General features: G+C 42.0%; 1 protein-coding gene across 1 annotated transcript in view; it reads left to right on the top strand.

Moving 5' to 3' along the window:
• The first annotated feature begins 4,965 nt into the window (after positions 1-4,965).
• The window catches only part of SNRK (SNF related kinase), a 39,559-nt gene continuing 21,916 nt past the window's right edge, over positions 4,966-22,608 (top strand). Inside the window, exons 1-3 of the mRNA XM_082754408.1 lie at positions 4,966-5,209; positions 17,642-17,740; positions 19,103-19,796. Coding sequence (XP_082610534.1) covers positions 19,208-19,796 — 589 coding nt within the window. The 5' untranslated portion in view covers positions 4,966-5,209; positions 17,642-17,740; positions 19,103-19,207. The remainder of the gene's footprint in view (positions 5,210-17,641; positions 17,741-19,102; positions 19,797-22,608) is intronic.

Here is a 22,608-nt window from a genome sequence, read left to right as displayed (position 1 = left end):
AATACGTCCTTCCTTCACAATGGGCAGCAACTTGCTAATTGACTTTGGCACCAGCGGGAATTGGTGTTCTCCACCCATAGCAGGAAGCACACACCTCCTTCCTCCACAGCCCTGAAGCACCCCTGGCCTTCCTCTGGGCCTCTCCTCACCCGGTGCAGGCTGTGTTTGAGCCCCTCTCCCCTTCCTGGAGGGAGGAGAGACCTTTTGGAAAGACCCACAGCATGATGGAGCAACCAACCGTGTGATGGTGGAAGAGAGCAGTCTTCCAGATGTGGCCTAAGCACCGAGCAAGAAATGGCAATCGCTTCCCTCCATCTTTTTACAGGCCTCCAGACTGGGTACAGCCCCTGAACCACTGCCCCCTGAGCCCTATCATCAACCAGACTTTTTTATCTATGTGGTTGTCCACTCCATAATGTCCCAATTTGGATACCAAATTGTGGGAGACGATGTCCAAAGCCTTGCTAAAGCCAAGGCAAATGATGTCTCCTGCTCTTCCCTCATCCACAAATCCAGCCATTTTATTATAGAAGGCAATCAGGCTGGTGAGGCGTGATTCACCCTTGGTTAAGGAATGCTGGCTGTCCCCCAACACCTTCTCCTCCCTGTGCCAACAGACGTGCCCCAGGAGGATGCAGATTTCCACGTAGAGTGGAGTGAGGCTGCCAGCCAACAGCTTCCCTTTGGGCTTTTTTTTCCAAGATGGGTACATCTTGCCTTTCTGCAGTCACTGGGGACCTCCCTCAGTCTCCATGATCTTTCAAAGGTAAGTGCAGCCCCACAGGGACATCAGGCAGCTCCCTCAGCACCCCTGGATGCAGCTCAATTGATCCTATGGATACTTACGGGTTGATTTCTCCCAGGTAATCACTGACTTGATCCTCATCGATTCCTGGCAGTTCTCCTTGAATCTTAAGCACATAGACCTAGGAGGCCTTGTCAGTGTATCTGATGCAAAGATGGCTTTGAGCACCACAGCCTTATTTACCTGTTTCCACTGTTACCAGATCATTTGCCCCATTCAGGAGCTGGCCCACGTTTTCCTTTTTTAATCTCTAACTGCTAAAGTTGTGGCAGAAGCTCTTCTTCTTGCCCTTGAGATCCCTTGCAAATCTCAACTCTAGCTGAGCTTTGATTTCAGAAAGGAGACTGCATGTGACTCCTTTGGACATTGGTAGCAGTTTTCTGCTTCACCTCAGAAACCTGAGTTAGCTATTCTGACGATAAGAACGTACTAAACTTTCAAATGCAAGCACTGAGACTATTAAGAAATGTAATATCTGAATGTCCTCCATAACTTTCAGTATAAATCGTACTCTTCTGTATCTGTCCAAAGGCAGCTGCTTTGTTCTGCTTTGTCAGGGAAACTGTTAATAATTTAATAATGAAAAGGAGCTAATGAGGCCTATGGATTTGAGCCTCGTGCTCAGATTATCCAGTGTCTAATGAAGTGTGAATTTTGACTGAAGCTTTTTTCCACCCTGAGGGGAAAAAGCCACTCTTATCCATGCGGATTCTCCTGTGACTAATAAAGGGTGAGCTCACACTGCAGCTTTTGCTTTACAGGGCGTACAGGTAGGGTTACTCCCCAGTACCCAGCCTTGGTTTCATGACACTTAAGAAAACAGGTAATTCTGGAGATATCTACCCCTTTAATTCAGATTCAACCAGTGGGTTCGGGAGTTATTAGGGAGAACAGACAGATTGACAAAGGTGGATCCAAAGTCATTACATAAGCCTCACTCACACTGAGACATCCTCAAAATTTCCACTGCTTTGCATTTCAAACTTCTCATTGGAGAGGTGCAAAATAATTTACATCAAATATTAGCCTAGTTTTTGAAACAGGGGAACTGTCATGATTCATCTTTTGAAAAACACATCCCTCTCCACATATTGTAGAGTAGACTAACAACTTCGTATGTGTTTATATACTCCATGCTTTTCCCAGGTGGCTTACACCTTTAGTACCCTACATAAAATAAGGTTCCTTCTAGTGTGAGCCAGGAAGACTTCTATAAAACCAAATATCATCCACCACTTTCTTTCTACAGCAGACTAAACTGGGATTTAGCAAAGAGGAATGTTGTCTGGTCTGATTTGGATGCATACACACCATGAGCAACCTCTCAGATACTCGAGGCTGTTGCTGTCACCTTGCCTAGATAAATACAGGCAGGCTATGACTGATGGATGAGGTGTGTTTCTACTGTGGCACAAGTAATGCATATTAGCTATCTCATTGTGGAGACAAGGCACTGCACTTTTATTGTGAGGTAAACCAGGTGAGGCCAAACAAAAGCAGAAGTATGGTCCTGACCTCCCCTGGCAGCCTAGCTGCAGCTTGTCTGACTTCACAGCCACAAAGCTATCACATTAATGAAGTTTTCACTGCGAAAAACACTCGCAAAAACATAACAAGGTTGTGCCACTGAAGACAAAGCCCAGTATAAGTGGCTGTATATGTGACAGGAGATTTATGTTAGACTGTTGGAGGAATTATATTGGTCTCACCCCAGCAGCAAACAACCTGCCTGGAAAAAGGCAAACTAGCCCATGCTGAATTTCAGCTATTGCATCTGCTAGACTCCTTCCAGTCCCTGTTATCTCCCCTTAGGTTTTGTCCTTGGCCTTCTCATTCTTTTTAGACTCACACATACACAGCTACAAAGACTCATTCACAGAATCCCAGAATGGCCAAGGTTGGAAGGGATCTCTGGAGATCATCTTGTCCAACCCCCCCGCTGAGCAGGGTCACCGAGAGCGCATTGCACAGGATGGCATCCAGGTGGGTTTTGAGTATCTCCAGAGAAAGAGACTCCATCTCACTATATAGTAGTGACCCAAAGTACAGTAACTCACATCAGCAGTATCGCAGGTGAGAATATTCACATTTTCTGCAAACGTACGTTTTCCACCCAGCTGTTCTCCCTCATAAGCCAGCACACAAAGGCACCGAGTGATTTAGAAGCTGAGTACATCTGAGCGTGATACCCCATGTGGCAGCTCAACAGATAATGTGATTTCTAAGAAATACAAGCCCTCTAGGCCAAAATATTTTGTAAAGGGAGAGTTAGTAGCACTGAACTGAAGAATCATTATAACTTTCATATGTATGTAGTCTTTGTAAGAACGTGCCTTCTCCAAAATGCAAGTGAAACATACAGAAGAACAAGTGGAAATTATAGCTTTTTAAACTAGAAAGTGTGAGAAAGAATCTAGATGTAACTTTACAGAACAGTAAACGTTAGGCTTGGTCTGGCTGTGGCAGGCTCAGAAATACAAGTGGTGCATGTTGCACACCTGTACAGACTTGAGAAACCAGTGGTGATCAGGCAGTCAGGGATGATGGGCTGGCTATTGCAATTTCTTTCATCAGATCTGTGTTGTAAATTCAGCAATCAACTGCGTGTTATTGGTGTAAAATTGGTGTAAGAGGGGAGAATCAGACCTACTGAATGGTTTAAGAGATGACAAAGTGAAAAAATCCTTGTTCTTGTTAGGAAGCATTGATGGAATCAACACAACCCAGTATATTGACCTATAACTTTCCTATTTCTATTTTTAAAGTTTAAAATATGAAATCATGAGGCCCTTTGTATTACTTATGATCACACTATTTCAGTTTAGCTTTCTAAACCATATTTGCTGGTTTAGTTTATTCACAAATGATTGGTTTCAACCCAAGAAATTCCAGGTTAATTCAATAGCCCCTGCTATGCAGTGTAACACTGGCCACTCATGAAGGGATGACACCTGAATTTTGTCAAAGCATGGGGAAAAACAGAGTGCCAATTGCCAAAGATTTTTCTTAACATTGGGCTTCAGTGTAATGATGCCCTGTATTCTGTCTCTCTCCATATACCTTGATTAGCCATTTCTACTTGAAGAAAGGGACACTTTGCAATGTACCACTTTAAAGTCTCTCCTTTCCCTGGCTATTCAAAGATTTTTTTTTTTTTCCTCTTGATCTTTGGAGGAAAGTCTTGCATTATTCCTGATACTGAGCAATTGCTTTGCTCATACCCTTTAGCACTGAGGAGCCTGAGCACTTCTGTAGTGCAATTGCTGAAGGTTTTCCCCTGCCCTTTGTTACATTAAATGTACAGCTATTTCCCTCTGACATATGTGCCAGGCTCCCTCCCTGGCCTGTAGTAGGATCCATATAGGATCCTACTGGACAAAACGTCTAGCACACAGCTAAACAAAAACATCATACGATGGGTGAGCAATTGGCTGACAGGCAGGGCTCAAAGGGTTGTGGTAAATGGGGCCACATCTGGCTGGTGGATGGTCACCGGTGGGGTCCCTCAAGGGTCCCCCATTTTAGGGCCAGTCCTCTTCAACGTTTTTATGAACGATTTGGATGTAGGACTAGAAGGTGTTTTGAGCAAATTTGCTGATGACACTAAACTTGGAGGAGTTGTGGACTCTGCTGAGGGTGGAAAGGCCTTGCAGAGAGACCTGGACAGACTGGAGAGCTGGGCGATCACCAACCGCAGGAAGATTAACAAGAGCAAGTGCCGGGTCCTGCACCTGGGACGGGGCAACCCTGGCTGCACGTACAGACTGGGCAGCCCCACAGAGAGGGATCCGGGGCCGGTGGTAGACAGCAAGCTGAATATGAGCCAGCAGTGTGCCCTGGCAGCCAGGAGAGCCAACCATACCCTGGGGTGCAGCAAGCACGGCATCGCTAGTCGGTCAAGGGAGGTGATTGTCCCGCTCTACTCTGCACTGGTGCGGCTTCCCTTCCCTTCCCTTCCCTTCCCTTCCCTTCCCTTCCCTTCCCTTCCCTTCCCTTCCCTTCCCTTCCCTTCCCTTCCCTCCCCTCCCCTCCCCTCCCCTCCCCTCCCCTCCCCTCCCCTCCCCGCGCATGCGCACCAGCCCCGTCCTCTCGGGCTGGCGCTGCCGCCCGTTGCCCCTCCCCTCCCCGCCCCCCTCCCCTCCCCAACGGCTCCCCGCGGCCGTTGTTGTCAGTTGCGCCTCAGAGCGGCCGCCGCAGCGCCGGGCCCGGTCTGTCCGTCCTTCTGTCCGTCCCTCCGTCCTTCCTCTCGCCGCCGAGCCCTCCCCACGCACACCCTGAGGCGTCCCGGAGCCCTTCCCCAGCCTCCCGGCCGCTCCCGCCGCGGGCGGGCCCGAGGGGCGCTGCCCATGAGGGGGGCGGCGCGGGGCGCGGCGGCCCGAGGAGACGCCGCCGCCGGCGGAGGCAGTAAGTTTGGGGTGGTGGTGGGGACACGCAGCACCCTTCACCCCTTTCCCTTCGCCTCCCCCGGCCCGTAGAGGCTGGGCCCTTACACGGCGGGGGGGGGGCGGCGGGGGCCGCTCCTCGAAGGTCGCTGCGGTGGAGGACAGAGGGATGGGGATGGGGGGGGGAAGGAGGGGATGTGGGGACGGCGACACCCCCCTGTGGGGTCACCCCCACCCTGTGGTGGCACCCCCTGTGGTGGGGGCACCCCGGAAAGCAGTTTGGGTTGGGGTGTGTGTGTCCTTTCTCCTCCCCCCCCCCCCTTCATCTCCGCCTCGTTTTTTTGTTGCTTTAAGGGGAAATTAAAAATAAAGCCCCCCCCACCCCGGTTAAAGGGTCGCCTGTGGGGGATGACGGTGCATCTCGCCCCTCTGGAGCCAGGTGCTCAGCCAACAGGTTTGTGGAGGATGCAGGCTGCTGCTGCTGCTGGCTTTTCCCTGACACCAGCGTCCCCTTGTTCTTTGTCAGTGCTCGTCCTGTCAATGCGTTTACTTGCGCTGAACCGCCTTCGGGTTACTGTAAGCAGGGGCTGGGGAATGTAGGTAAGTCCCGGAGAGGTCTTTGTGCTTTCTGCCAGGTGGGTTTCAGCATCCAGATGGTGCTCCGCTGGTTGAATTCATGGGAGGTGACTTTTGGAGATGTTTGAGGTGGATTTAGGGGCTCGGGAATGGCTAAAGGACAGATGAGTGTGGCACGTTTGTGTTTTTTTGGAAGTAGGCTGAATAAAGTATTGGAGAGCATCCACTAGGGAAAAAGCCAGTGTTGGCCGGGGGATGGTTGGGGACATATGTGACCTATTTTCACATCGGATATTTTTATTGGTAAGTGGTGCCGGAACACCTGCGAAGGAGAAAAGCTTTACATGGGGTATGGAAATCCAAAAAAGCTTTGGGCTTTTGCTTATGCACAGGTAGTTTCCGACTGACCCTCTTGCTTTCAAGTGCTAGTTAAGAGGAGATATGCAAAGAAGTGGTTTCCTCAATGGTACCATTGCAGTTCCTGGAACAGCTGAATTGTATTGTATGACTTCGAGCCATCTAGCATGAATGAATTGCATGCAAATCTGCTTACTCCTGCCCTCTGTAGTGCAGTCACTACTTAGTCATATAGGCTGCTTTTTGGAGTTGTTTATGATGAGTATATTTAGATCTCCGGGCTCTGGGGAAGGACCAGTTTAATGAATCTCAGCAAAATAAAATCTATATGGAAGTGTTTACAAGCAAATGATTACTAGGGTAGAATTAGGCAGTTTTTGCAAGGCATGCACCATTAAGAACTGGGTTAATGAGTGTTTCTTTTTTTAAATACCTTTAAGTACATCTCAGAAAGTGGGAATTGAGATGATGATTATTTTTGTACAGTTGCTTACCCTTAGAAAGAAGGAACATGAAACAAGCTTGCAAGCATTAACGGTCATTGCTAACTAATGCAATCAAATTTTACCGTGCCAAATGCTGAAATATTAATTTAGATAGACTAATACTTGACTTTTTTATTTCTGGTGGATGAAAAATCCAGCTCTGAGAAGTTACCAGTCACAGCTAAGGGGAAGAAAGTCCAGTCTGGTCTCACTTTTTTCCTGAATATTCTAAATGGCCAGGAAAGGGGTGGAATGGTGGTGCAGTGCTTCAGGTGACTGGGAAGAGAAGCTAAGCTGAATGCTGGGGCAGTGTTTGGTAAACAAGGTGGCTGACTCTACATCTGTCTGACTGCCTTGAGTGAATTTGGTGCTTCGTGCCTGAGGCTTCTAACAAAGATAGGGAAAGGGGGAAGTGATATCTTAAATGAACTTAGTGATAAACTTTTTTTTATTATTATTATTCACTTGGGAAGGAGGAAGGTACAGATTGAGCCTTGCTCTGCGTGTATTTTTGGATACAGAAATTTCTGCACAGGTTACTGACGTTCCCTGAATTGTCTTGCTACGAGAACTAATATTCCCATGCAGTGTGGGTGGTGTGGCACAGTCACTGTTCCCTGTTGCACTGTAGATGCATAGTCTGCTTTCAGATTATTTTAAATAGCACGTTAAGGCTGCACGTTAATATGCTTTTGCAGATACCCGTCTACTTGCAGTAGTCAGCTTCCTTGTGCAGTGTTCTGGACAACCTGGGCTCCTCTCCGGCTCAACCTCTCTGCCTTTAATACAGTATTTGAGTAATTTTGCAGTCTATACCCTCAGTATATCACTGTTCTTTTTATCCTGCTAGGAACAGTAATGCCAAACTAGTGCTTTTGTCTTGCTTTGTTGCCTGTCCTGCTTTCAAGGGCACAGGATCCTGGTGTAGCTAGCTTGTTTTTTCCCTCTCAGAATCTCTCACAAAATAAAGAATTTCTTTTCTTAGATTTCATCAGCTTTTAAAAATCCACTGAAATGTTTGTCTGTAAAACTTCTTCGCGAACTTCTGTCCGTTTTTACTTGGTACAGTTTTCTAATTATGTCTTAAAATACATATTAAAAAAAAAAACATAACAGTGAAACATGGTTCAGATCAGGGACACTGCCTCCTGGATACAGCGATGAACTGCAGCTTATGATGAATATACTAATATTAAATTGCATAAGCTGTTAACTGTAGTAACACATGAAGTCCTGCACATCTTCCTTCCCACAGTACTTTCCAGCAGTTAACTGGGATGCTGCAGCTTCTCTAATAACGTAAGGTAGCTGGTTTTTAATACACATAACAATGTTATGTAAGAGCTTTAAGAGGATTTGAAAAACTGTATTCACGTACAATTCTAGGATAACTTACCCTGGCAGAGTTCTAGTACACAAGTTGATTAAGTCACCAATGGTAAGAACTTCGTGAGGAGAAAGGGCCGTGCAGTTCTCATGGCTGCAAAATATGAAATAGTGTGAGATTGCTTTCTGAGACAACCAATCTCTCTGTTGTACAGTGATCCTCTGCAGCTATGCTGGGGCGTGCATGTTGGAACTATAGGTTGGGCTAGGTGCTGTTTGTTCAAGTAGTTTGTGTCCTGGATGGAAAAGGCCAGCATAAAGTCAATTGAAGTACTTAATATTTATGTTATCAGATGTAATGCTAAACAAAGGCACCTATCTGGCATTTGAGTTCAGAGATGGTTCTTAAGAAATTTAATAGAAATTATTGCTTATACTCAATGCTAACAATACGCATATATTTGCATCTGAATACGTAACATTTGAGCTAGTGTTTGATGCTTTCTCCTCTCTTTGATACAGAATCAAAATCACATTTGTGATTCCGAGTTCTGCTTGGAATCTGATGTTAGGTGTTAAATCAGTGGTAACTTGTTCAAAAATGACTTAATGTTTTAATTACTCATTGATTACGGTTGGGATATTTAGAGCTCTTGTTCATGTTTTTTGTTCTGTTGTCTAGCATAAGAAAATTATGTGGTAAACTTAATGCAGAGACTCTTAAAAAGAGTGAAACAGTTCTGAGAGGTCTTGAGCACAGAGTAGGTCTTTCTCAAAGAGTCCAGATTGGTGAGATAGAAATTTGACTTGTCTGTATGTTATGTTTTTTTTTTCTTCTTTTTTTTAAAGAAACTTCCAGCGGTAGATTTTCTGGAAATGATGACGATTAAAAAAAAAAAAAAAATCCTGTCTAAAAGGTAGTGATACCATCATGAATCACAATAATGACTTCTGTCTGATACGCAAAGAATTTCTTAATCGGTTTCATGTTCCTAATTAATTTTGAAAAAAAAATGATGGAAAAAGAGAAGGGAGACGTGATGAGCTTTAGCATGTTGAAGCCTTTGAGAAGCTAAATGGGTACTGCTTATTAAGGCTGGAGAGCTGGCTGCTTGGGCTCGGGAGACCAGCTACCTGTCACAAGTTCCTTCTGTTGCTTGGAAGATAGTTGAAAAGCTTGTTGGTTTCTGTGATCTTCAGACTTTTGATATCACATCTTGATTGGAAAGGCTTATGAATATCCATAACTAAGATGTTCACGTTAATTTCCAACAGCTGAGTATTTTTTCTTTCAACAGTTACTGCAAAAAGGGCTAACTTTGAGTGAAACTAATTTATTATATAACCTGATGTCACGCTTTTGGAACAAAGTTTTCAAACTGATTTTAAAGATTAAAAAAAAAGTACTAGCAGATAGGAAATTTGGAGCAAGTCCTTTTAAAGATGCTTTTGTGTGCTACTTTGCAGAAGGCAGTTTAGGGGAGATGATCATTGGGGAAGGTCTGGTGTTCTCTTCTGCAGTAATACTTTAAGAGTGGCTTTGGACCTTAAGTGGCCTGTACTGCTGAAGCACCTGATCTGTGAACGAGGTGGTGGTGAGCATTTCTTGGACTGCTTCTCTATTTGCTTAGCCACATGCTGGACATTGAGAGTAGGCACAAGAGGAGAACAGGCACTGTGAAATGAGCTGCTTTTGCAGCTGTGGCTGGTGTGAAGACTTTAAATGCTGTAAAGCTATTGCTGAGTTCTCAAATCCATAGGGCAGATTGCATTTGTCTTGTGTATTACCTCCTCTTAGAAACGGAAAGTGCCTGGTGAACTGTAGCTATTATCAGCATGGTTATGAAAGGATCTTGGGCTTTTAAAACATCTCACAACTAGAGGCAGTTGGGACCACTGCCAGTGGTTACTAATGATGGTTTGTCTGTGGGTCCTAGTTTGATCACTCTTAGCACAGCTGTCCCCTTAATAGCTTTGGCATCTATCCTTTGGTCACAGTCATGCTCTCACTGTTATCTCGCCGTTGCTTTGCAATGCATACCTACTTCAGTGTTGTCTGCATTTCTTTTCTTGCCTCCTTTTTGTGAAAGAAAAAGAAATAGACACAATTTTTAAATTGGGTGCCTTGAAAGACTAACTTAGATCCAGTAGCTTTGTTCACTTGACTGTATGGAAAATGATTTTTACAAAGATATCAACTGTATTGTGGAGTTTCTACAGCACAGTTGTCAAGCCTTTGTTTCCCGGTGTTCTGCAAACCATTTACCGTTCATTTGTAAGCCCATGTGAAAGAAGAAAGCTTAAACTTACCGTGTTTGATGTGACTGTACTTATCTTCAGGAAAATAGGGGGGTTGATAGCAATCTCTAGATCTAAAACTTTGGGAATATCTCACCTAAGAATGAGATCATTCATCAAAGAACAAATTTTTATCTTGCATCATATTCTTTTAAGCTTTTTATTTATTTTTGTGCATTGGAGCTGCCTCAAATCATAGAATCACAGAACGCTTTGGGTTGGAAGGGACCTTTAAGGATCACCTCATTCCAACCCCCTACCATGAGCAGGGACACCTCCCACCAGACCAGGCTGCCCAAAGCCCCATCCAGCCTGGCCTTGAGCACCTCCAGGGATGGGGCATCCACAGCTTCTCTGAGCAACCCGTTCCATTGCCTCACCACCCTCTGAGTAAAGATTTTCTTCCTTACGTTTAATCTAAACTCTTTTAGTTTAAGTCCATTACCCCTTGTCCTATCACTACACTCCCTGACAACGAGTCCCTCCCCAGCTGTCCTGTAGCCCATTAGGCACTGGAAGGCTGCTCTAAGATCTCCCCAGAGCCTTCTCTTCTCCAGGCTGAACAACCCCAACTCCCTCTGCCTGTCTTCACAGGAGAGGTGCTCCAGCCCTCTGAGCATCCTCATGGCCTCCTCTGGACTCTATACAACAGGTCCACGTCCTTCTTGTGCTGGGGGTCCTAGAGCTGAACGCAGCGCTGCAGGTGGGGTCTCAAAAGAGTGGAGGAGAGGTGGAGAATCACAGTGTCTTGCTCTCAATTCTCAGGTCGTGCAGGTTCTTGTATTTCTGTTCCAAAATAATAAGCTAGTACGCTTTGTATATCTCCCAAATCTGTAACACTAACACACCACCCATGCATCATATCCGCCCCCAAAAAACTTCTATTTATAGGTCCAGGAGCAATTTTTTTTTTATTAAGCTTATTGGCCTGCCAAACACATCTGGCTGTTCACTGAATAATGGGCCTTAGATTTGAAGCATATTTGTTAGCCTTCTGGTTTTTTATTTCTAGTGTAGAATCTAAGAAGAGAGAGAGAGGGGCTTCAGTAGCTCTGGTTCCTGCAATGCATTCTAAAATAATAAAGCACTGACTCTTTACTTCAGGCTTCATAAATGCTTGCTGGCAAAACTTTAATTAACAGCTGGCAATTCTCGTACCTTTTCAGAGCAAAATTCTGGAAATTACTTAAAACTAGGGTATACCATTAAATTAATGCAGGTTAAGACTTCTTTTTATATTCGGATCATAGAGCTACTTGATAACTCCTACCTTTGCTCATCATCTTAGGTATAGCCATGCTGAATGGTAGAGGGATTTGCTGATCTGTCTTGACATTTTAGTAATAGTGCTTTGAGATGAATGCTGCAGCTGTGGGAGCTGCTGATGAGGCCTAATATGAAAACAAAATAAAGGCATGTACACCTCGGAGAAATCTGCCCTAGTGTTGTGTTGAGGAACTTGTCAGGAGCGGGAGAGCTTATGGGGTTTGTCATCAGTGAAGGGGAGGATGTGCTTGTATGCTGTGGTGCAGCATGTGTATATTAGGGCTCAGCTGTAAAACCTAGCCTGTGCTGGATCTGCAGTGTTTGGCTGTAGGGCAGGCACAGATTGCTGCCATCTCTTTGAGTATCTTTGGTAGTTGGGAAGGCTGAGGTGGCAGGAAAGCTGGGGAGGAAGGGCTTTGCTGGGCCGTGACACCCCTGTGTGGAGACAAAGGCAGATTGCAGGTGCTCCAGTTCACACGTCCCATGGTGTGCCTTTCAGAGTCAAGACACATCTGGTAGAACGAGGCTTAAAAAGTCTCAAATACTGTGGAGGAATTGAACTATGACCAGTTTTTGGAGCATGTGATATGCACGAAACATGTGCGTTCTTCCCAGTTCACTCATGCAGCGCTTCGCTCCTGTTCAGAGCGTGTTGGCTTTCCCTTGAATGAAGGGAAAGGCGAGCAGAAGCCCTGTGAGGAAAGGCACACTGTGCTATCCTCACACATAAGCAGTGGATCACGCTGTCACAAAGGTGAACTGCTTTCAGAGCCTCATAGATTAGGCTCTGAAGGTTTCTTACCATAGGGTGGGAGATTAATGTTGGCAGGAAATAGTGAAATAACATGAAAAATCAAACTTACCCAGTTTGTATACTGAGATGTTTCCTGTGATACGTGTTCAGGTTCTAACAATTTGAGCAAGTTGCTTTCCGAGTCAAAAAATTGTTTCTGGATCTCTGTGAGCAACTTGTGCCAAAGTTTGATTGACAGCTTCTAGGTAGAATAGCAAGCTAAGACTTATTCTCAACATATAGTTATTTAGTGAATAACAATGTTATACCAATTATTTAGTTATCTGAGACAAAAGAGGCCAAAAGGAGAAACAGACGGTGAAACTTATACACATCCACCAGACAGATTAAATAATGTATACATCCATGGAACTACTCATCCTAAGCTCCTGGTATAGAAAATGAAAATGTGTGCTCTTAAGAAATGATTCATTTCTTTTATTTAGCTATCTGCTTTAGGGCGCAATTTGTTTTATCACAGGCTCCTATCTGCGTTGATTGAATCTCCATTTGCCATGAAGGGGGACAGGTCTCTCGCTGGAGAGATGAGCACCAGTCAAGATTACTTCAGGTTTCATGTCTGTTAGCCTGATAATGGAGAGAAATTCTTGCTTTGATAATATTATAGCATTTTGTTGAAGTGGAGCCTTGAATCTCTGTTTTCTAAAGTTAGAAGCTAATACAGACATTAAGGTAAGATGAACTAGGCTGGTCTTGCCTGTAATGTATAATCTAATGGAAACTTTATGGACAGGATGAATTGCTTAAAGAAGAGCTAATGTCTCTGAAACATACTGGTGTTTTTTTTCTAAACAGATCTGTTAGATCTATTCATACACTTTCAGAGATGGTTGAATCACGGTACCGTTGTTAAGTCTCTTAATAAGATGCATGTGATATTACAAAACTGCTGCTGCAAATCTCTGTTACAGAAACTGCAGTACTTTGTGAGGTGGGATATACAGAATCCACCGCTGAGCCATGTCCCGAAGCGCCACATCCACACATCTCTTAAATACCTCTGGGGTGGGGACTCCACCACCTCCCTGGGCAGCCTGTGCCCGTGCCTGACCGCCTTTGCTGTGGAGAAATTCGTCCTGATGTCCAATCTCAACCCCTGTGGTGCAACTTGAGGCTATCGCCTCGTGCCCTGTCGCTTGTGACTTGAGAAAAGAGGCACCCTTCTCACTGCAGCCTCCTTTCAGGTAGTTGTAGAGAGCAACAAGGTCCCCCCTCAGCGTCCTCTTCTCCAGGCTGAACAACCCCAGTTGTTGTCCCTTCCCCAGCTTCATTGCTCTTCCCTGCACATGCTTGAGCAAGGCACTATCCTTCTTACCTAAAAAACTGGACACAGTGCTCAAGGTATGGTCTCACCAACACAGAGGACAACGGGACATTCGCTTCCCTGGTCCTGCTGGCCACACGATTTCTGACGGAGGCCAGGATGGCATTGGCCTTCTTGGCCACCCAGGCACGCTGCTGGTTGGTGTTCAGCTGGCTGTCACACAGCACCCTCAGGTCTGTTTCTGATGACAACTTACAAACATCTGTGGAAAGACAGATCCGTTCTGAATCTGTTAACTAGTATGTGTCTACATGGCATGAAATGAGCATCAGGGGTGTAGCTGAAAGCTGGCGGAGTTAGGGAAAGCTGCATTTTGAAAACATTAGCCACCTGGATTAAATGCTGCTCATGGTTAGTAAGTTCACCGACTAGAAAACCCAAATGCTAACAAAAGAACTTAAAAAAAAAAAAAAAAAAAAGTGACGTGAATTAAAAGAAACCTGGGCAAATATTTTCTGTGATATAATTGGCTCTCAAATATTTTTCTCTGGCTGTGGCTTGGTTTGCTGGCAAAGCATGTCTGGTTGAAGTTTGCTTTCTATCAGCTGCTGCAGTGTGCAGCTTCTTCAGTTGTGCTGGTAAAAGTGTGCAAGAGGTCACATTGTAAACTGGATCACTGAAATGATCTGTGATTAAACTAACCCTCTTTTGGAGTGTGATGGTAGCAGATGTGTTATATCTGGAAGCATTGGGTGGTTGAATTTACAGTTAGCCCCCAGAACTTTGCTGGTGTAACTAAGGAGACAATTGCAAGGAAAAAAAAAAAAGGGTAACAGAAGCTGGCTTCAGTTTTAAAGCTGGTATCTTGGGTAACTGGACCAAAAGTTGATCCATAAGTACCATCAAAATTCTGCTTTCTGACTGTAGTGAGACGCTGAAAGAAAGAAATCCATTCTCTGGCAGGTAATGGTAGTGCTAAAAGGAAAATTTACGTTTCAACAGTCAGTGCTCTGAAAAGTATTGATACAAGAACTGCAGTCTTTTTATTGGCATATTTAAATTGTATTTAAGGTTTTAAATTGTATTTAAGGTTTGTATGCATATGCACTATATCCATTAGTTTGTACCCACTTCCTGTTGAAAAAGTTTTACTTTTGGTATCTTTACTTCAAACTGTCTGTGTGGCATCCCTGTGGTCAGCTGTGGGAGCGTTATCTCTGAAGATTTATTTTAAACCCACAGAATTAAGAGTTAGTTGGTCTGTTACTGAGCCTTTATGTTAAACTGCTAATGAATTTGCATTAATTTCAACTAATGGGACTGCACCATTAATAAGTGTATTTTAGCTTCCATTTCTGTAAGCTTTTCTCCTATTGATTACTGTCTGAATATTTCTCCGTGGCTTCAACTTAACTGATTTTTGCTGGGGTTTTGTTGGCAGGTTAATGTTTATTTGTATTCTGTCATTTAGAGATAAGTTGCGTGTTGAGTTTGTACAAACGTTGCTGAAAATGTGCCAAGTGAACAAAGTAGTTATGTACAAATTTCTCCTTACAGCTGAGTGTTGTAGATACTTAAATTCAGACAAGTTACCTTCTGTGACATCTGCCTGGATATGCTCTATCCCCTTCCCTCTGCCAGTAATAAGTTGAGCAGTGGAGTTTGTGGGGTTGGTAGCTTCTATTACATAGCAAATGGCTGCTTATTGTATTACGACACAGCTTTTACTTCTTTAATTTAAGGGTTCTAAAACTGTTAAATAATTAAGCATAAGGTATTGAGTATAGGATTCATTATGGGTAAAAACAGCTTTGCGTGGGGACGGGTGATGTCCTAGTGGCAGTTAAAAAGATTCTCTGTAATTTTCTTTTTTGCTTTTCTTTAATCTATAAGCAGGGATTAAGGTGTGGTAGAGATGGTTCTTACATTTTAGTTTTACTTTTTTGAAAATACTTGCAGTCCGTTTAGGACTGAGACTCTGGAGTCATCCAGTGGGGTGAGGCAGAGTTTTCCAGTTGTTTCATACAGATTAGGATGTTTACATGTGTTGATGGACTATTTCATTTTAGCCTGTGTTTTGAGGATCAGGTCAGTATGATGGAATATGATAGAATTATAATAAAGCATTATGTATGAAAACATTGTGAGTACTCAGCAGCAGTGTAAACAAAAACCAAAAACCCGAAGAAATTCTAAGGAAGGAGTACTGAACAAAACACAAAATGTTTAGGGTTCTTCTCACCTTCCTCTAAAGCCTATGGAATGACCTCTGCAAAAGGAATGACAAACTTGGACTTGACAAGGTTGAACTGAAGCTAGGAAGGAAGCTAAGCCTGTGAGTTGCTTCAGGCAAGGTAAATAAGGATATGATAGTTCTGGTTTGGGGACAGACAGTTAATGAGAAGATGCACAAATTATCAGGAGACTGAAAACAAACAAGAGGAAGTGGTTCTTCTCAAAGCCCATAGTTAAGTTATTAAACAACTTGCTGCAGGATGTTCTTGATGCTAAGAAATTGCATGCTTTAATAAAGCACCTGCCTGGTTTCACTGTATGCGTGGGGGTGGAATCCATCAGGCATTATTAACATCTGTAAAGAAGCTTTCTGAATCTGATAAAGATAAGTAGGGTTTCATTATTCATTGTTACGTTTGCTCTTGTCCTCTGCTCTACCCTGTGCGTTCTCTAATGGGAAACTGTTCAATGTGTGGTCTAATGTAGCACATTTTCATCTAGCTTTGTACTTTCTGGAATAAAGCTGGGATGATATAATACGCTTCAGTTGGTAGGGGAAATTCTGTAAGGCTAGTGATGTGGGATGTATTGGGAAGCAGATACCCCAACCATACTGGAGCTTCAGTCCTTTAAAGCCCTTGTGTGCAGAGAAACCCCTTAGTGTGTGATTTAAATACCACGAAGGGCAGTTAGTAAAGTACAAAGGTTGTTGTTTTTCTCTGAATAAGTATAGAATCAAGCTCCCTGACTCAGTAATCTCAGCCTGATACGCAACTTCCCAACCAGTGGGGGCTATTCTGTGCAGTTATTCTTTTGCTGTATTGCGACAACATCTGTTTAGAGGTTCCCCTGGTATTGAGCAGGAGTTGTTTGGAGCATTAGCTTTAAAACAAAAACAGAACAACCCCTTCTTCTCTTGTTTCTTCTCTTCAGTCTCCCCTCAGGTATTTCTGGAGAGTTTTTCTTCTGGGTTACATTTGCTTCCTTTCTACCTTCCCATTGATCTAAGTCCCCCCCAAATAGGTGGTCATAAAGTAGACTGAGAAGAAGCCCATGTTTGTTGGCAGCTACAGGAAGGCTAATATTTTTGAGGGGAGTTCTCTAGGCATGCTTATCAAGTGTATTATGAGGTTTCGTTCTAATCGCTCACGTATGCGGTATGTGCTGCAATATGTGGTGTGTGTTTCAAAGCAGTACTTCACCTTTCTGCATGAATAAGGATAGGTTTGCTTTGGGTTAGAGAGCGTATTATAAACTTGGTGTGTCTTAGAGACAATGTTTTGTGCATGACTTGAAAAATAGACTTTTGTTTTTGTTTTCCAGTGGGAGGCTCTAGATTTGAATGACTGTGTCCCAAGTGTCCTAGGAAACTCTTCATTTTTTTTTACTATTGCTCTTAAGTTTTGGACACTCATTCTAGTTTTATGGGTGCCTATTGCCCTTATGTACCTTGCAAAGCCAAATCCAAACCAACTTTTCAATAGAAAAAATTAATGTGTAGAAAACTCGTTTGTAACTTCAGTGCCAGCTTTTCATGCTATGGCATCTGTAAGTGAAATAAAATTGTTTTTTGTAGGAGCATTGGAAGCGTGGTGCTTAATAGCTGAGTAGAAAGCTACAGTAACACAAGCCAATGAAGTTTTTTTCTTTTTAAAGCTTGATTAATATTCTCCCCTTCATCTGCCTCTCCCCCTCTCCCCCCCCACCCCCCAAAAAAAAAAAAAGGAACAAAAACAAACCACCAGCAATGTTTATGTAATAGCTGCACTTGCTCTGTTCTTTGCTTCAGTTGTGAGGTTTCAGAAGTTGATTGATTTCATTCAAATTTTACAGGGGTGGAGGTGCTGAACTGAATTCCCACGGACTTTGTGGAAATAGACAGCTGGAGAGAGAAGAGGTTATACCATGACTCCAGCTGAGAGAAGCAGTAAGGTGAGCTTGTTAAACATCAGAGAATCCTCACAGGACCCCCTTGTAATTGAATCCATATGAAACCAGGTTCATTAGTTTACTGCCTGTGAAATAACTTGTTTAGCAGGGAGTGTTTTTAATCTAGTGCTTACATTTTTGACTTGAGAATAGCTAATGTCAGGGGCTGTTGGCTTGCCAGCTTCCTTTTCAGAGCTTTTCTTTTTGAAGTTCCATTTTGAAACAGAGAAAATATATTCTAAAGAAAAAAAAAATATAAAGAGCTGTGTTTTCTGTGTTTTATTGAGTTGGCAATAAGCCATCTAATTTTCATATTTCTAGCTGCTTTGTACTCAATGTGGGATGAATGGTTAGCTTTTTGATAACTACAGATTGTTAAACTTGAATTTAAGTTAAAGATGTAAGAAAAGTTTTGGGGAAGTTCTGTGTGAAATAAAATGTCAGAGAGACATAAAACCTTCTAAAACGGGTTTGAATGTGAATGTTTTTTAAATTGGACCTTGCTTGCTTAACTGTCAGATCAAGTAGTAAGCAGGAGTTCAGCACAAACTCAGTTCCTGAGTTTTTGCTTTGTTCCTGTTCTTTTTCCTCTCATCCTGATTCATTCCCAGGAGTGCTGAACATAGGCAGCCTACATACAACCTTCTTATCACCAATTTTTATAACTCTAGTCAAAATATGAAATATATATATTTTGCACTAAAAGTGTGTTTAACCCAAATGTTTCATTTCAGCTTGTAAAGCTTTGGTCATTTGCAGTAATTACAGTGTAAATTGTTAGTGTTTAAGCTTACATACAAGATTTCATTCTGTTACTCTTGTATGTCAGTATGAGCTTTGTTAAACAGAAAGTTGTTTAAAAGGGAAAAGGTGAAAGTCCAAAGTCATGCCCTCAGAACATTGTATTGGAGAGAATTGTTTCATGCTGCAACACAAAAGAGTATGCCAAAATCTAAAATAAATCAAGCATGTTCTGGTCAATATTCCGTGCTGCCCAGCTGATTTCTAAAGTAGCCAGAAAAGTTGTAGGTTTTGGCTCTGTCTTTATAGTGCTGATTTTAAGTGTTGCTTGCAAGGTTTCTAGTTCAAGAACATGAATGCCATCCAGCTTTGGTGAAATTTTCATTATTGCACTGTTGAAACTCACTTTCTTCAAACATACTGATAGTATGGCTTCAGAAATCTGTTGGTCACCACAGTGTGGCTTATCAAACCCTTTGCAAAAACTCCTGAAGAATTTTGTAAGTAAACTATAATAATTACAGTAATTTTAATAACGTGCCAGTGTAACTTTAAAAGAATTACAGAATAACAATTTTGCTTTTTTTTCATACCTGTACATAATCTTGTCTCTGTTTTTTTCAGGTGTGCTTGACAGTGACAATGGACTATTTATTTGCATCAGATACTCTTATATGAAAAGATCACAGTTCCAAAGAGCTTAAACATTATTTCATCTTCTGAAACAGAATGGCAGGCTTCAAACGAGGATATGATGGAAAAATTGCAGGGTTGTATGACTTGGATAAAACTTTGGGCAGAGGCCATTTTGCTGTGGTCAAACTTGCTCGACATGTCTTCACAGGTGAAAAAGTAGCAGTAAAAGTAATTGACAAGACCAAGCTGGATACTCTAGCTACTGGACATCTTTTTCAAGAAGTTAGATGCATGAAACTAGTGCAGCATCCCAATATTGTCCGGCTGTATGAAGTGATTGACACCCAGACGAAGCTCTATCTTATCTTAGAGCTGGGCGATGGAGGAGATATGTTTGACTACATCATGAAACATGAAGAAGGTCTGAATGAGGATCTGGCAAAAAAGTACTTTGCTCAAATAGTTCACGCTATATCGTACTGCCACAAACTGCATGTAGTTCATAGAGACTTAAAACCAGAGAATGTGGTCTTCTTTGAAAAACAAGGACTTGTGAAATTAACTGATTTTGGCTTCAGCAACAAATTTCAGCCTGGAAAGAAGCTCACCACAAGCTGTGGATCTCTTGCATATTCTGCGCCTGAAATTTTACTTGGGGATGAGTATGACGCACCAGCAGTGGGTATGTCCTGTTTGAATTCAACTGTTAATCTAAATTTAAGTACCACCATGTACCACTCTGTTTCCTGTTTCAAGAGAATGCCATATGTGGAAGCCAGCTAATCGGCAAGAATTAATATTTTATCACTCAAATTACAGATGACTTAGTGTTGGATTAACTCTATTTAGAGGAGATACTCAAAAATTCTCAAAAAATGCTGGAAGTTCTTTTTATAGGGACTGATGCGATTGCGTTTGTTGGAAATGACTTCTATAGCAAGGTGAATGCAATGCTTATGTTTGTACTTCGTTAGAGGGCGTATCTCCTTTTCTGAAAAGTGTCTGTTTATTTTTTAAAAATCCTCCCAGACAACGTTTGTCGTTCAGGTGAGCCATGTAAGAATGACATTCTTACTGCTTACATATTCTGCTGTAAGGTGCTAGGAATCTATTTGCAGTAAGCAGGACTTAGCTGGAGAGAGACAAGAGGAGACAAGAAATTAACAAGAGCTTTAACACCCGATTCCCTCTGTCCTTTTCTTGTTTGAGAACTGGAAATACTGAGTGAGTTCCAGTTGCTTTTTTGTTAAGCTACTTGATAAAGGGTCAGATAATTTTATATGCTGACAAGGTGTTCCTGCACACTGTTGAAATACCATTCTTGCCTTATACTTAACGTTTTTTTTAGTTATTAGATTTTACCATTGTTGCTTGAATTTTTGAATGCCATTTCATGGCTTCTAATTTTGAATAGATATTTTACTATAGGATTTCTGGACCTGAAAGTACTTTCTCAAATATGCTATAATTAGGAATGTGACATGTCTTTGTGGTTTTGCAAATCCATGTTGATGCTACAGTTGAAAAATTATTTCTACTTGAAGTCAAATGTTTTAGAAGAGTTGGTTCTGGTTTTATCAGTGGCAAAACAGAAATCCTAATTCCTGAGTTCTTCAGTGTTTTTAGGTCTTTTTAAGAATCTTCTGAAGTGTGATTGTAACTGATTGCAGTGGCCTCTGAAACTAGATGGGGAAAATGCATTTCTTAGATACTCTATTCTATGTATTCTATACTTCTGTGGATTATTTCTTGAAAAATGTAGCAGTCAAATTTCAGAAGATGAGCCAAAACCTGAGATTTTGATATTCCTGCCTGACTGAAAATGCTTAGAAGAAAAATGGTGTATGGGGATTTGGGGGAGGGTTGGAGGCATTGGGAAGAATTGGGTTATACATAGGTTAATGTATCCTCGCTCCTTAAAACCATGTAGCCAGTAGGTGAGAACAGTTAATCCATGGAGGATGGGGACTTGGGAGGAATAGGAACTTAGAATAGGTTTGTGTTTTTTGAAGGTCTGAACAAGACATGGGAACTTGGGATGCTACCTTTAAGTGGTCATCTTCTGATATTTTTTTCAAGTTTATAACTTTTTATGCTGCATTACGTATTCCGTGATGATAAATTATCTGTTGTCCTAGCACAGTTTTACATATAAAAAGTTGTTGTTATTGAATAAATGGTAACTGCAATGCAGATATGACATTTGTGAGGGTTACTTTTAGAAATAAATGGTAAAGTAGTGTAATCTCTCTATTCAGCTCTGTATTTGAGGGCATTACTTGAAATACAGAAACATTAGGGTTTGTCTGAAGAGCTATCTTTTTGATACTTTGCTTTGAGAGATTTTCTCCTTATCTTGGAAAGCTAAATTGAAGAGTTTAAATCTGCCTTGAGCCTAAAAGCTTTGACCAGATGGTCCAAATTGAATTCTGTAGTTAATGAAGCACACTTTGGACCTCTTAATGATAAGTGCAAGAATGGTGACATCACACAAAATGTTTCTTAGAGGAATCTGTAAGCAGTTAGGTAAACTTCTAAGTGATAGTACTAGAAGAAAATGATTTGAATCAGTTGATAGACTGGTAGATGGATCCACCTCTGTCTTATAGATGATGGATTGATATGCACAGTAGAAGAAGTTAACTGAAAACAAATTTCTTCTAGCTTATGTTTAGTAATGCTAGTTAAGCTCTAATTCCCAGAATATTTAAATACCTAGCATTGGGCAGTTTTTGTTTGTTCCTCAGTGTACAGTCCCAGTTACTAGGTACTAAAATATCCTTGTCAGCAGATTGCAGTACTTCTTACTTTCTTAGAGGCAGTTTTCACCACTTTGTAACGCGCTACGAAAGGGTTGTCAGGGCAGTATTTACAGTAAACTTTGATAGTTCATATTTTCACTCTGATTTGCCAGTAAGATAATGACCTTGAACGGTCTGAATATTCCCCTCTAACCATGGGTGACAAGGTAAGATACACCATGTAAGGTTTCTAAATATGACTTACTTGCATATTTTTAATGCAAACATTGTGGAAAAAAAAACAAAAACAAATTTTAAACCCCTCTTTTTCTCGTTCAAATAGAGTTGTAGTTGGAGAATCTTACAAGAATACATGTCTGGGGAATTTATTACTAGTCCTGCAACTGAGAAATAAATTTGTGCAAACTTTTATTTTAACTTTTAAAGATAAACTGTAATGCTAAGATGAGGTCATTGCTAGAGGACTACAAGTATGTATAAATTCAGAACTAGACACTTCTTTTAAAAGAAGTTATATCAGTTACAAGTTATTGAGGTAGTAGTTTGCAAGGTGTGTTTATATAGCTTGAAATAGTGTCAAAGTGCTGTGAACTCGTTCAGCTGTTGGGCTATTCATATTTCAAGAATAATGACTGACAATAACAAAGAGATTTCACCAGTTAGAACGAAATTACATTATAGCTGGACCAATCTAAAACTGGCTGCTGATGAGAAAGGAGGTCATGCTTTCTC

The sequence above is a fragment of the Aythya marila genome, assembly GCF_965140915.1.
Source record: "Aythya marila genome assembly, chromosome: 2".
Taxonomy (NCBI): domain Eukaryota; kingdom Metazoa; phylum Chordata; class Aves; order Anseriformes; family Anatidae; genus Aythya; species Aythya marila.
The sequence above is the reverse complement of the archived record's forward strand: the minus strand, read 5'-3'. Positions and strand labels throughout refer to the sequence as shown.